The following is a 14209-nucleotide window of genomic DNA, read 5'->3' as shown; positions in this document are numbered from 1 at the left end:
CATGGTGTAGTGCTTTGAGTGTTGGATTAGGATCCTGAAAGACCAGGGTGTGAATCCCAAAACAGCTCTGGAAATTTCACTAGATGAGTATGAGAGGGTACAGACTCTTTGCCTTAGAAGAAGGCAATGGCAGAGCTCTGAAAAATAAATCTTTCCAACAGAATCCTATGACAGGGTCATCACAAGTAAGAGTGAACTTGAAGGCACATAATAACAACAAATCCCATTATGGGCCCCTTAGTCAGTCAATAGAGCAAAACTGAAGAACCCTAGACATCTCAGACACTGGGGATACCATGAACAGGCTGCAAATTCAAATCTAATCATCATGGTACCCCCACCTCACCCGTGGTTATTTACAAAAATATAATTAAAGATGAATGCAAGAAAACACTAACAGTGACCAATAAGAAAGATAAGAAACAATGGATGACAGATGTAACACTTCATGCAATAAAAGAAAGAAGAAAATCAAAATCAAAGGGAGATAGGAACAAAGCCAGAAGTATAAACACAACTGCCCAACGTCTGACATACAGGGATAAGGAGAAATATTACAATGACCAATGAAGAAAAATAGAAGAAAACAACAAAAAGAGAAGAACAAGAGACCTCTATCAAAAATCTGAGAAATTAAAGCCAAGTTCAAACTGAGGGCAAGGATGCTCTATGGATTAAAAAAGATTATACAGGAACAAGAAGAAATAAAAAGACGCTGGAGGCAATATACAGAAGAGTTATACAAAGGAAATGAGGGAATGAATGATATTTGGAATGAGGATGAACTCCAAATTCTAAGAAATGAAGTGGAATCTGCAATAAAGAAAATGGGAAAAAATGAATCACTGGGGACAGGTGATATCCCAATTGAACTAATACAGTGCCTACAGACAGATGCAACTTTAGTGCTAACTGAAATATGCCAAGAAATATGTAAAACAAAGCGGTGGCCAACAGGCTGGAAACACTCAACACAGTGGGCCCTTCCAGATCCCCCCGCATAAGGAGAGTTCTGCGTATGCTCAAAAGAATAGGGCTTGTGCCTGTGATGCTGCATGGCATGTGCGACACGGGCATGCCCACCATTACCCCTCCCAGGGCGTGCTGAGCATTCTCCTGGTGTGGCTTTCAGCACTGTATATATACTAATCCACAAGAAAGGAGATACAAAAGACTGCAGCAACTATAGGATAATAGCACTAATCTCATATGTAAGCAAAATAATGCTTAAAATTCTGCAGCATAGACTTCAACCATACATGGAGAGAAATCCCAGAAGTGCAAGCAGGATTCAGAAAAGGAAGGGGCACTAGGGACCACATTGCAAACATGTGATGGCTAATGAAGTGCACCAAAGAATTCCAAAAAAGAATCAGCATGTGTTTTATAGACTACAGCAAAGCATTTGATTGTATAGATCATGAAAAGCTATGAAATGCACTCAAAGACATGGGGGTGCCACTACATCTGATAGTCCCAATGAGGAATCTGTACCAAGGACAAGAGGCCACCATCAGAGCAGAAGTTAGGGAAACAGAGATGTTTATCACACTATACTCTTAAAGTGCTACTTTTCCACTTTGACTCCTCTAGCTGCCTCCTGTTGCATTCTGGGATTTGCAGTTTTAAGGAGGGGTATTTAGAATTCTCAGGCAGAGAACTTCTCTCCCTGAGAATTCTAAATACCCCTCCTTAAAACTGCCAATACCAGAATCCAACAGGAGGCAGCTAGAGGAGTCAAAGTGGAATAGTAGCACTTTAAGAGTATAGTGTGATAAACATCATTGTGTTTCCCAATAGGCAAAGGGGTCAGGCAAGGCTGCATCCTATCACCTTACTTGTTTAATGTATATGCTGAAAACATTGTAAGAAAAGCAGAATTAGAATCATAAAAAGGAGGAGTGGAGATACTGTAGGACGAAGCAATATTAACAACCTAATATGCAGATGGCACCATAATATTAGCAGAAGTCATTCAGGAACTGCAACAGTTAATAAGGAAAATCAAAGATGAAAGTGCAAAGGCAGGTCTGATGCTGAACATAAAGAAAACAAAAATAATGACCACAGAAGAAATACACAAATTCAATCTAGATAATGAGAAAATTGAAATAGTTAAACAATCCTCATGTCTAGCCTCAAACATTAACCAGAATGGAGACTGCAGTCAAGAAATAAGGAGAAGACTAGGAATGTAAAGGGCAGCTATGAAAGAACCAGAAAAGCTACTGAAGAGCAAAGACATACAACTGAGCACTTAAGTCAGAATCGTTCAGGCCATTGTATTCCCAATGACCATGTATGAATGTGAGGACTGGATAGTGAAGCAGACAAAAAGAAAATCAACTCTTTTGAAATGTGGTGTTGGAGAACAGTACTTAGGATACCATGGGCAGCGAAGAAGACAAATAAAATGGGTTCTTGAACAGATCAAATCAGGGCTCTCCTTGAAATCAAAGGTGATCAAGTTGAGACTATTGTACTTTGGCCACATAATGAGAAGGCATGGATCACTAGAAAAAAACAATAATGCTAGGAAAGGTGGAGGTGGAAGAAAGAGAGGAAGACCACAAACCAAATGGATAGACTCAGTCAGGGGGGTTATGGGCAGGGGGTTGCAGGATCTGGTTAAGGCAGTGGAGGATAAGGTTTCATGGAGATGCGTGCCTGAATCGTTCCTGGGCAGAGATATTCTTCTGAACGCTAAGTTTGTGTTAAGAGGAAATCTGTTTCCCTTGCGATGATTCAGGCACGCAAAGGAAGGAGGCACATTTCCATGGTGATTCAGGAGCATTCCAGGCTTTCAGACACAGAGGCTTCTTTCCCTTTTAGCTCAGTTTGGAGGATGTTTTAGCAGCACCGGAGCCAGGTGTGAAAATCTTCATAGTCGTCATGAGTCAGAACTGACTTGAGGGCATCTAACAACAACAAAATGCCACAGTTCATCCTATGGAATAAGGAGATAACTGAAGAAGGTGTTACTGTGGAGACAAAATTTCCCATCTGCCTGTGACACTGAATGATAACCCATCCCTTACTAAAAGGAGAACAAAGGCACAAAAATATAGCTTTTAGGATTCTGTGGTGAATACCAAGCATCACTACAATATACTTTTCTTTCTTCCTGCACCCCCATTCCCAAAATGTACCATACTTGTCACGTTGGCAGATATTGTTCAGTCAGATTGTAAACAGTGGGACAGTAATCCCCCAAACTCACATTCCAAGTTGGTTCTGGACTGTAAATCCCAGAAATCCTAGTCTGCATGGCCAGTGCTTAGATGAGCATCTTTCAGGAGTTCTTTAGTCGTATATTCCTACATGGCTGAACTATATGTCACTTTTGGTGACTTCCAGTTCTATGGTTCTATTTATTATTAAGCATAGGGTTGAAAGCCTGAAAACATGGGGTGGCATCCTGTATTGCAGTTACAGATTCATAATCTAGATTTATAGATCTCCATGTTCATCTACTCTACATTTTAATGAACATGGCATTGTTGTCACAATGGTAAATGCACACCTCTCCCCCTGTCCTCTAAATTCCACCTTAAACTTATAAGAGCTGTTTAAGTGTTTGAGCTATGTTCTACTGGTGATCAAGGTGACCAGGATGCCCCCATTCCCCTCCCTCCAGTGATTGAGGCTGCAAAAACCAGAAGGGGCCCTGTTGCAGTTCCTTGAATACCAGACATTGTCAGAGGGAGGGGGCTGGAAATATCATTCTGCTATGCCCTGATCACCAGCAGAACAGGCCTCCATTGCTGAGAATGGATGCTGGCAGTTAAAGTCAGTTGATGGGGAGTTAGGCCAGGAGATAATACTTACACATTCTGAGCAAAGCTGGCAATATAGGATCGTGGCCATGGTTTGCAACATCTAATATTGGGAGAATAACCTGTTCTCAAATTATACTGATACCACTGGTAAGTAATACTGACTTCTTTGCCTATAGAGAGGTACAATATAATTATACTATAATGAAATCTAAAAACCTATTATAAATTCACACTTACAGTTGGCCAGTACACTTATAGATGCAACTTCACAGCTTTGAAATGTGAAGAAAATTAATGCAGTTAAGGCCTTGGTTTTACCCTGTCTTTTATCCAACATGTTGTACACATACCAAAAGACAGATGTGGTGTCAGTTTTATATTTACCAGCAGATGTGCTGTTAACTACCTATCCTGTTAATAATATCTATAGAATAAATGGCTTTTTTCTCCCCAAATAAAATTCTCTCTTTGAGTCCATTCCTAGAGGGAAAAAACATCAGGAGAAAATTAGTATATTCCCTCATTCTCCTATTGTGTGTGCCTGTGTATTTACCATCAAGTCATCTGTTGCCTTATATGGCAACCCTTTGAATTTCATAGGGGTTTCTTAGGAAGGAATACTCAAAAGTGGTTTGCCAACTCCTTCCTCAGAAATTTAGTCTACAGCACCTGATATTAATTGGTGGTCTGCCATCCAAATATAGTCTGCCCATCCCATATGTGGGCATGAGCTCACACAGACAGCAAGTCTGGGAGGACAAAATGGTGTGCGTGCCTTTAGGATACTTAGGCCTCATTTCCTATTATATGGGACATACTAAAAAAAGGAAACTATCATATGGGGCATTTTCCTTCCTATTTAAAAGCTCAAAATGTCCAAAGCTTGCTTAAGGATATTTGTCCCATCAATGCCATATCAATGATTTTATTGGCTTATACTGGGATGAAAACTGCATAGAATGCTCTTTGTAAGTCAAAATGTTAATTGCTGGCAGCCAAGGTGGTTTTCAACACAGACATTCCTTTTCCATGGCATCTGAAGCCTTCTGTTGTCAAGATGAGTGAATCTGCTCTAAGTTTTACTCCAGAATTTAAAGGCACCATTCAAGTTGCTGAAGCCTACCTCTAAATATTACGTCTGAGGTCAGAGTACTGAGTGCCTCAGAATGAGCAATCCATGGCGGCAGTGCACATGCTGGGTGGTCTAGGCCAGACAGATGCTGTGGCATGGGGAAACAGAGGTCTCTGGCTATTCTTGGAAGTTGTGGAGCAACAGATAACTTATTTTAGTTTATAATAACCTTGTTGTGCCCCAGTTCTGGTGTATAACAAGTTAGATATATTCTGCACTGCCCACACCAGAATCAGGGTTTGGGCTGTGTGTCGTCCAAACAGGACAACACCAGAACAAGACGAAATAGACCTTTTGGCTCATGCAAACAAGACCTCAGTGTAAATCCAGCCTATGTTTTAGCATGTTTATCTCTGAAGAATTGTGGTTCTTGTCTATCTGTACAAGTATATCCTCTAATGGTGAATTCATTGCTGGGAAAGAAAGGTTTACAGATTTCTGAGTCCCCAAGGTATATCAGCTTATTTGTCATAACATATTGCCTGATGCCTCTATAAAGCACATAGGCTGCCATTCTGTTGGTGATATATGCAGGCATAACTGAAAATTATGTCTGCATATGTAACTTTTTTGGTCATATGAGAATTCAGTATCTTCATCTGCTATGACTCCCTCCCCAGGCCATGTATCTTTTTTCTACCTGGTTGTCCTCCCCACAGCCAGGGGAAGATGGGGGAAGGGTGAGGAACAGCCTCACAGTCAACCACCTCCATTTCTGCAGTTGCCCACAGGAAGAACAAAAATCTTCCTTCTGGATTTTCCAGGGTGCTCCAGTTATCCAGAAGGATGACACCATCTTTTTGCAAGGGGTTTCAAGAATGGAGCTGGGTGACTATCATTTGACCTCCCCTAATCCTCCCATAGCCACTGAAAGGTAGGAGTGGGGCATCCAGGCAAAAGAAAAGCTAATTTTGAAGGAGGAGATGTAACTAACCTCGTGGGCCTTTATGATCTACATATGTGATGGAGCATCTTGGCCACAATACTGAATTCAGACTCCTGTCTACAATGAAATAACACTTGCCTGAAATACACTTCATTATGGTTGATTCCCATGAGAAATACGAATTGCTGGATCAGACCCATGGTTCATCTAGCTCAATATTCTGTTCCCGTGGTGGTCAGCCAAGTGTTTCTAGGCAGATTTCAGATAATGTATGAAGCTGACATTCTCCTTCTGTTTGTTCTGAACATCTGGCATTTAGAGGAATATTTCCTCCAAGTATGAAGGTTCCACTTAGCCACCATAGCAAATAGCTGTTGATGGACTCCAGTGATTTTTCAAATCCTTAAGGATTCTTCATGATACTAAGAACCAGGGTTTTGTGCATCATGGTGTGCATCTAACAAAATACATTATACCTTCAAGGCCAGGTCAACCTTCTGGATGTTCTTTATTTGCTCCCAGTGGCAACAATACCATAAAGCTGGTATGTGGGCTTCTAAATTCATCACCATTAGAAATGAGTCATTGGTATCCAATATTCATAATCACACAAATGGATGATGCTCATAAGAAACATGGATTATTAATGAAGTATTTCAAATGTGTCTTGGGAGAGGAATTCATTTTTGACTTACAGTCATGAAACTAAGGATTCATATTCCTTCACAGATTCAATTTGGTAGAATGATCTTGGTGTTATAGCCCTGAGCAAAAATTCTACTACAACAAATTTTGGCTATTAGGTTTTAATCACCTTTGCTACCTTTCATTCACTTTTATCCTTTTCCCTCACCACCACTAATGAAATGGAAGTTTTCTTGTGCTTCTTTCTTTTTCTTTCATTAGTGAAATCATAAAAGAATAATAATACCTTGCACTTAACATCTATCAGCAGTGCCTGTCATCTTGATATATGCATATTCCTTTTCCACACAGAAATGACCAGTCAGTAAAGTTTCCGAATACTGAAAAGGTCAAAGTACTACAAGGCTTCTATTACTATCACTCAGAACTATATGAGGCACAAAAACTGTAATGGTAGGAAAGAGGTAAAAAGTAACTTGATCCCCTGACAACTCTCACATTGCTACCAGAGGGCTTGCAGGGTTTTGTTTTTTTTCCATCCTTCAATCTTTTTTTGTCTATTTAAGAGTTCATATTTTAATGTAATTACAATTATATATGAATGTAGACATCAATAATGTTAAAACAGCCACTGTGCATAGAAGTAATAAAATGAGAGAAAACACAACTTATTGCTTATTAGAGAAATAATGTAATGGAATAAAGAATGGAACACAGAGAAAATCATTATAGTCATTAAGCATTCTTTAAGCTAGCTGGGATACAGGCTGTTGGTAGTGATATCAATATAGATGGAGAATAGAGTTGCCAGAATGAAATTATATCACTGAAGAATCTTCTGGTATACCAACAGAAATCTCTATGGGAAGTTTTATTGAATGTGGGGAACTATCAACAAAAAAGCTAGAAAAGGCTTTCTGGGAGAAACTTGTGAAATTATTTGGATCCACAAGACCTAAATTCCTTTGGTTTTCTCAATACACATGCAAAATTGGAGAGATGACCTACTGTGTTCAATCAGAAATGGCTATTAGTTAGAAGGGAGGGGATAACAAGAAAAAACTTACCTACATATTTCACCCTGCCCAAAGTAAGCTTGGTAGGACATGGAAAGTGAAAATTCATGCAGGATTTGGCTGTCCTCTATGAGTGCTATTGATCTTTAAAATGCTCTAGAAAGTCTGAAATGTACTTCATTGATGGATGTTCAATGACACTTCTGTCCCATAACATTGAAGAAGATTAGCTAGATGAAGGAGATACATACTGTTTACTCAGCATCTTCATTGTTCTGCACAATGGCAGGTATCAATGATAGCTAGTAGCTATTGGAACAAAATGTCTCTCCTCAACCTCCTAAAGTTATCCAGCACACCACTGCATCATATGAGAAGAGGTACAGCCAAACCTGATACAGTAGTGTGCTGTAAAACTTTAATATACTTATTATATAATATTTGCTGTTGCTGCTGTGTCCATTCAAGTCCATTCTGACATATGGCAACCCTAAGGCAAACCTATTGTGGGGTTTTCTTCGCACTTTTTTTTCAGAGCGGATTTGCCATTGTCATCCTCTGAAGCTGAGAGAGTGTGACTTGCCCAACATCACCCTGTGGTTGAGCCAGAATTTGAACCCTGGTCTCCAGAATCAAAGTCTAACACTCAAACAACTACATCATGCTGGCTTTTTATATAATATAATATAATATAATATAAATTGCATAATTGTGATTATATAATATACATATAGATATTTTATGTGGCTATATTTCAATGCCCCAGATCTGAGATTATGTAGTGTTGCTTTCTGTTCTGCTTCCACAACATAGCATGTTTTGTTTTTGTGGTGCAGAAGCCTTAGAAGCCAGTTAAAAAAGCCATCATAATTTCTTCCATTGCTTTGACACGCCTCTGATTTATTTTTATGGAGAAGAATTTTCTATCTTAACCAAAAACATTTTCTTATGTAAATCCATTAGTACTGGAGCCATTTGCAACATTAATTAGTTGACTTATACCATGAACTTTTAAAAAAGTAATTAGAAGAAATATAAAGAAATGATGGCATTCTCAGGATTTTTTTTAAATGCTGTGTCCTTAAGTGGCTCTCTTTATTAATATAATATGACAAAAGTTTGCTTCTGTTTATTAAATCACATGAAAGGTTAATTATGCTAAGTGACTACGAGTAGAAAACTATGGAAGAGGCTTTTTCAACAACAGGTTGGCAGCTTGCAGGAGCCATCTGTTTCTCACAAATGTTAAGGTACAGTCTCAAACTCGTGAGGTTAAAAATTACAGATTGCACAGTAGTTTCAGAGAAGGAAAATCCATGCTGCGATGATATGAAAGTTCTGATTCTCCTTGACGTGATGCCTGGCAAAATTGCCAAGTTCCCTAAAGATGGTGGTTGGTACTAATATAACCATGCAAATTACTGGGGAACAAAGCAGTAAGAGCTGAGCCCCTGTCCTCTGCTGCAGTTCTGATAAAAGGGGGTTGGCAGACTTCAGCAATGACATTTTGTCCATTGCAAAACCCTGTTTTTACATTTGGTGTTCTGAGATTTACATTTCACAAAATCATAGAACTGCAAGGGTTCCCAATGACCATCTAGTTCAACATGCTGGCAATGAAGGAATACTCCACTACAGTACCCTGGGGATATCCATCTAACCTTTGTTTTAGTACCTTCAGCAAAAAGAGAGTCTTCCATCTTCTGAACTAATCTGTGACATTGTTGAGCAGCCATTTATTTGTGTTATTATTTATTTAATTTATTTATTTCCCTCCTTTGACCCATTATAGAATCCAGGGTGGCATCCATCCTAATGTTTAATCAGAATCTCCCTTCTTGAACCCATTGATTCAAGTCCTGTCCTCTAGAACAACAGAAAGCAAGTTTGTTCCATTATTCACATGACAACCCATCAGATATTTAAGGATAGCAGTCATATCCTAGGCCATGGCTAAACATCCCCAGCTATTTCAAATGCTTCTTACTTTTACCAATTTTTCAATGACCTTGTTAAGATATGGTGCCAATAACTGGCCAAAGAATTGGGGAAGGGGGGAGGTATGATGAAAGCAAAATAATTTGGCTCTATTTTATCTATTATAGATATACATTGTATCTATTATATTATCTATGAGCTATAATTCAGCCCAGAATTGAATTTGCTGCTGTCTAAAATTTGCATTTGTCTCTTTAGCAGATTAATAATCTAGGAAGTCCATATCTGGGTTCATATCTTAGAGTTTCAGTTTTTTAAAAGATGCTCAACTTAATTGTTGTTGTGTCAGCCATTTCCTTTGGGCTACCGTCCTAAGAATTCACAGTGGATCTCTGTGTAGTAACACTATTCATTCTCTCACAACATAATCAAGCTTACCGAACTATGAGGATACAATTTGGAGTTTGGGGTGATAACTCTGTTGTTGTCACATTGCCTTATGTGACCCTTAAAAACTCGTTTTAGACTGAACTGCTGTGGCTCAAGGCTATGGAATTCTAGGAATTCCCAGAATTCTATAACCTTAAACCATGGCATTCAAGTGGTATCAAACCAGATTATTTCTGCAGTGCAGATGCAACTTTTGAAGCTAGGCATTCCCACAAAATAGGGATTTCCAACATAAGGATTTCTGGGAAGAGGGCCAGTGAGTGAAAAAGAGTCTTCTCCTTATAACATGGCAATTTGCAACAGTCAGCAGGGACTTGCAGCTGCCTGTCAAACAGTCTTGCTGTTGGAAGAGGACTAGATTCCTGTTAATCCATTGTTTCCCTTCCCAGCACCTCAGATAACCCTTTGATGGTGGGACCGCCTGGCTTCTAAGGTAGATTTTTGGAAGCAAGGTGAATTGTAGATGGAGAACAAATAAATATGAATTCAAAAATTTACAATGTCATAAATCTAATTTACAACATTGTAAATATTGATGAGGTTGCCAGCCATATTTTTTAAAAAAATCACCTCTTCATTGATATCCATATTTCAGCCTATCAGTGGGTTACTTTAGAGTGTACCATTTTGCACTATGCTGCACTTTTTAATTTCTACAAAGCACAAACTTAATTTCTAATATGAAACACTCCAGCCATTATCAAATGCAATACCACTAACCCCTAATGATATATTTACCAAACAGTAAATAATTTTTGTTCCTCAATATAAAGAGGGCAGTCATGCTCTATAGCCCAATTTTTTATCTTCACAATCTTTGTTGCTCCTCTAAAAATAATTGGCCATGATGCTGAGGTCACTTTGGTAAACTTTTACTGAATCTCTTGAGAGCAAACAAGTTATCTCTCTCATCACATATCTCTTCTAAACTCTTCTTAATCCTTCTGAACTGCTGTGCACTATATATACAAATTTGGATTAGCTCTGTTATCTCTATGTCGTTATTCTAAATGTCTGCAGCTTGTTAGTCATGCTGATTTTGGTTACCACCACTTGAGCAAGTGAATCCATCTGACCCCTGAGAATTCCCTGCTGTACAAACCAGAAAAAATGTCTGCCAACTAAACTGTTTCCAAGCTAACACATCCCTCCTGCTGCACTGATTGTGGAGTGACATGTTCTGCCCAGCCTGGCAACAGGACTGCGTCCTTAGTGACAGATTCCTGGCTGCAGTGAATCTGAAAAGCAACTGGCTAGTTTGGGTGGTGGCAATTGCAGCAGCAACTGGAAACCTTTGGTCTTTTCATTTGAAGAAAGGTGAGACTGCACAGAGAACAAGACTGAAGTGGGTGCTCTCAGTCCCTGATATTCTTTCCTTCTGTGATATTTCAGGGTCAGCTCCATCATTAGGCAGACTAGGGCAACTGTCCTAGACAGATGATTTTATGTGTTGTAAAAGGACAGCACAGTGGTGGTGGAGATTATGGTGGTGGTGGTGATGCTATTTTTACTTTTACAGAGGGGATATGAGTTCTTTCAATCTCATTTATCAAAATAACTTGGCTGGGTTTGGGTACTATGTACCTTAAACTGTGTAGTGACAGAGGAGTTACTGCTCTGCCTCAATCAGCAAAATGACTGGGAGTTGCCCAAGTGAACTTGTAAATACAGTACAAGTAACAGTCACCAGCTGAAGCTCTTCTGACACTTAGGACAAGTTAAAGGTTAAATGTTCTACTGTGCTTGCCTTTCTCAAATCCAGTACTTGCTACTTGTGTTAAAGTGCAATTTCCATCTTCCCTCTGGCAAGAGATCGTGGGAGCTCGAGTCTGCATCTGAAGGAGACCAGTTATGGAAGCTTGTACCAATGGTACAATCTGATTCGCTGCAGTAGAAACTGGCTGGTTGCTTCAGACAACAATGATACTCTAATAGAGACATACATCTTTACTTATTTAATTCCTGCATGTATAATGTCAACGGTTTTCTCCCTCGAGTGAGATTAGGAAACTTTTCAAAATGTTTTTATTAAATTTCTTGCATGTTTACACTGTTTTGCAATATATCTATATATATGTGCTTATAAAATCCCGATAACCCTCCTGATGCAACCACTGCAAAACATATATTTTCAGTGCAAATACATCTATCTATTTTGCTGTACCTGCACTAGAGCAGGTACCACTGGGGAAGTTCTGGGGTATAATGTTAGCATTGGAGATACAGTTGAAGGAAAACAGCTAGACATATTTCTGTGTTCCTGATCTCTCTACCACATGGAAGTGACTATCTTGAGATGGTGCCTTTGTCATGTGGATGGGGGGGGGGTGTATTTGTTGGTTGCACCATTGAAACAGAAAAAATGGGCTTCCATGGCATGTGTTGGATTAGCAATTGTAACTCAATAATGGAATACTAGCCAGTGTCTTTTGTGTAAAATATACTGTTTCTGCAAAAAAGAAAAAAAAGTAAGAAATTCCAGTGTGGTTGAGCATTTTCTCTATTCTGTGTCTCAGTGTCTAAAAGTAATTTTTCTGACTGAGGCAGAGCAACAAGTAACACCTTTCCTGTCAACACACAATTCAAGGTAGACTGTACCCAAACACAGCCAAGTTGTTTTGACACATCAGACAGGTATTCTTCCTTGTTGAAGACAGCAGAAATCTATGAGTATTATTTATATCTGTCATCTCTGGTAGTTTATGAAACTGTCTAGGACCAGCACCAAGAATGTAGTATCTAGATCAGGGGTAGGCAACCTTTTTGAGCCGGGGGCCGGGTTGCTGTCCCTCAGACAACTGGGGGGCCGAAGACAAAAAATAATTAATTAATTTTTTAAAAAAAATTAAATAAATAAATAAACCGGGACAAATGTAGGACAAAAATTTCAAATGGAGGACACTTTTTTAAAAAAAAAAATGGGGGACACACAAAAAAAATTTGCTGATTTTTTAAAAAATGTTAATATAAATGCATGTTTTGGAGGCTTCTATAGACAATTGCCCCCCTTGCCCGCCGCTTGCCCCCCCTTGCCCGCCTCCTCCTGATAAGCCAAAGGCCCCACGCCCTCACACGAGAGGCCAAAGGCTCCAGTGGCAATCGGTGGCAGGACCGGGCTGGGGCCGGTCCCAAGGCCTTGCCGGGCCGCAGGTTGCCTACCCCTGATCTAGATGACCGGTACATTGAGCACAAAGAGTCCCATTCCCCATTGCCATTCCCTTCTCCTTTTGTGTCTTGTCTTTTTAGATTGTAAGCCTGAGGGCAGGGAAATTTCTAATTTAAAAAAATGTAAGCCACTCTGATAGCCTTTGGGCTGAAAAGCGGGGTATAAATTATTATTATTATTATTATTATTATTATTATTATTATTAGGCAAAAGATATCCAGTGGAATCCTGTATGATCATTACATGCTACATAACACTGCAACTAATTTGTTATGCCATGGATTTCAGCGAGGCCCCTCCCCCGCCCAAAACAAACCTCACTTACAGATAAGCAACAACTGGGATCAACAGTTGACCATTTCCCTGTCAATCCATAAATGGCTGCCTGGTGTTCCCACTCACTCCCACAAGCAATTTCTGGTGTAAGAAGCAGAAAAGGGACCTCTGTCACAAATCCACCTCATGCCACAGAGAGTGCTCACATGAGGGGTGGGACATCATGCAGTGTTCTTCAATGGACCCCCATATATCCCAGTGATGGCTTAACAGTAAGTCTGGTTCAGGAGACTTTCATGGTCCCTATTTAGGTAGTAAACTGGGAACTATGTAGGTATCATGAATATATAGCCATTATGAATGCCATCTTCTTTTCTACTGGACATATATTACAGTACATATCTAACAGAAAAGTCCTGTACTGCAGCCACTCACTCACAAACCATAAGGTTGTCAGTTCAGTACCAGCTCGGGCTCAAGCTTGACTCAGGATTGCATCCTTCCGAGGTCACTAAAATGAGTACCCAGATTGTTGGGGGCAAATTAGTTTACACTTTGTAAACCACTTAGGGACTGGGGTGCTTAAGTACACTGATAAGCGGTATGGAAATGTACTTGCTATTACTATTGCTATTGACTTTGTTCAGTGCAAACTTTTATAGGACTAACTGTAGATTTGGATGTTCAAAGGAATAAGGAAACATCATGCCCCACATTTAAAGAAAAAGTATTTACTCTTCACACCAATTATGGTGTGAAAAAGCTTAGATAATTCATGATGGGTAACACCTGAAAATATTTGGGAGATTTGCGTCATTTACCCAAAAAAATACCATTTAGTCTGTAAAGCAGAATGAAAAAGTTAAAAAGTTGTTATCGATTTAAAAGTCATTATGAGTAAGCTATGAACTATATTCATGT

The 14209-nt window shown here is 39.4% G+C and overlaps 1 protein-coding gene across 5 annotated transcripts in view; it reads left to right on the top strand.

Moving 5' to 3' along the window:
* Positions 1–3612: 3612 nt before the first annotated feature.
* CUNH1orf87 (chromosome unknown C1orf87 homolog) overlaps positions 3613–14209 on the top strand; it is a 52811-nt gene continuing 42214 nt past the window's right edge. For 2 of the 5 annotated variants that reach the window (XM_089515280.1, XM_089515277.1), the window contains exon 1: positions 3613–3926. Coding sequence is in view for 1 of the 5 variants with exons in the window: in XM_089515281.1 (XP_089371407.1) it covers positions 6874–6906 (33 nt within the window). In the remaining 4 variants the exon portion in view is untranslated. Of the gene's footprint in view, positions 3927–6836; positions 6907–11084; positions 11164–13416; positions 13561–14209 lie in introns of those variants that run through there. The other 3 variants (XM_089515281.1, XM_089515278.1, XM_089515279.1) reach the window with 3 other exon arrangements.

Source organism: Sceloporus occidentalis, unplaced genomic scaffold, assembly GCF_023333645.1.
Source record: "Sceloporus occidentalis isolate IW3139 unplaced genomic scaffold, rSceOcc1.0.p SCAF_3, whole genome shotgun sequence".
Lineage (NCBI taxonomy): Eukaryota > Metazoa > Chordata > Lepidosauria > Squamata > Phrynosomatidae > Sceloporus > Sceloporus occidentalis.
Note: the sequence above shows the minus strand (reverse complement) of the source record. Positions and strands in the feature narration are given on the sequence as shown.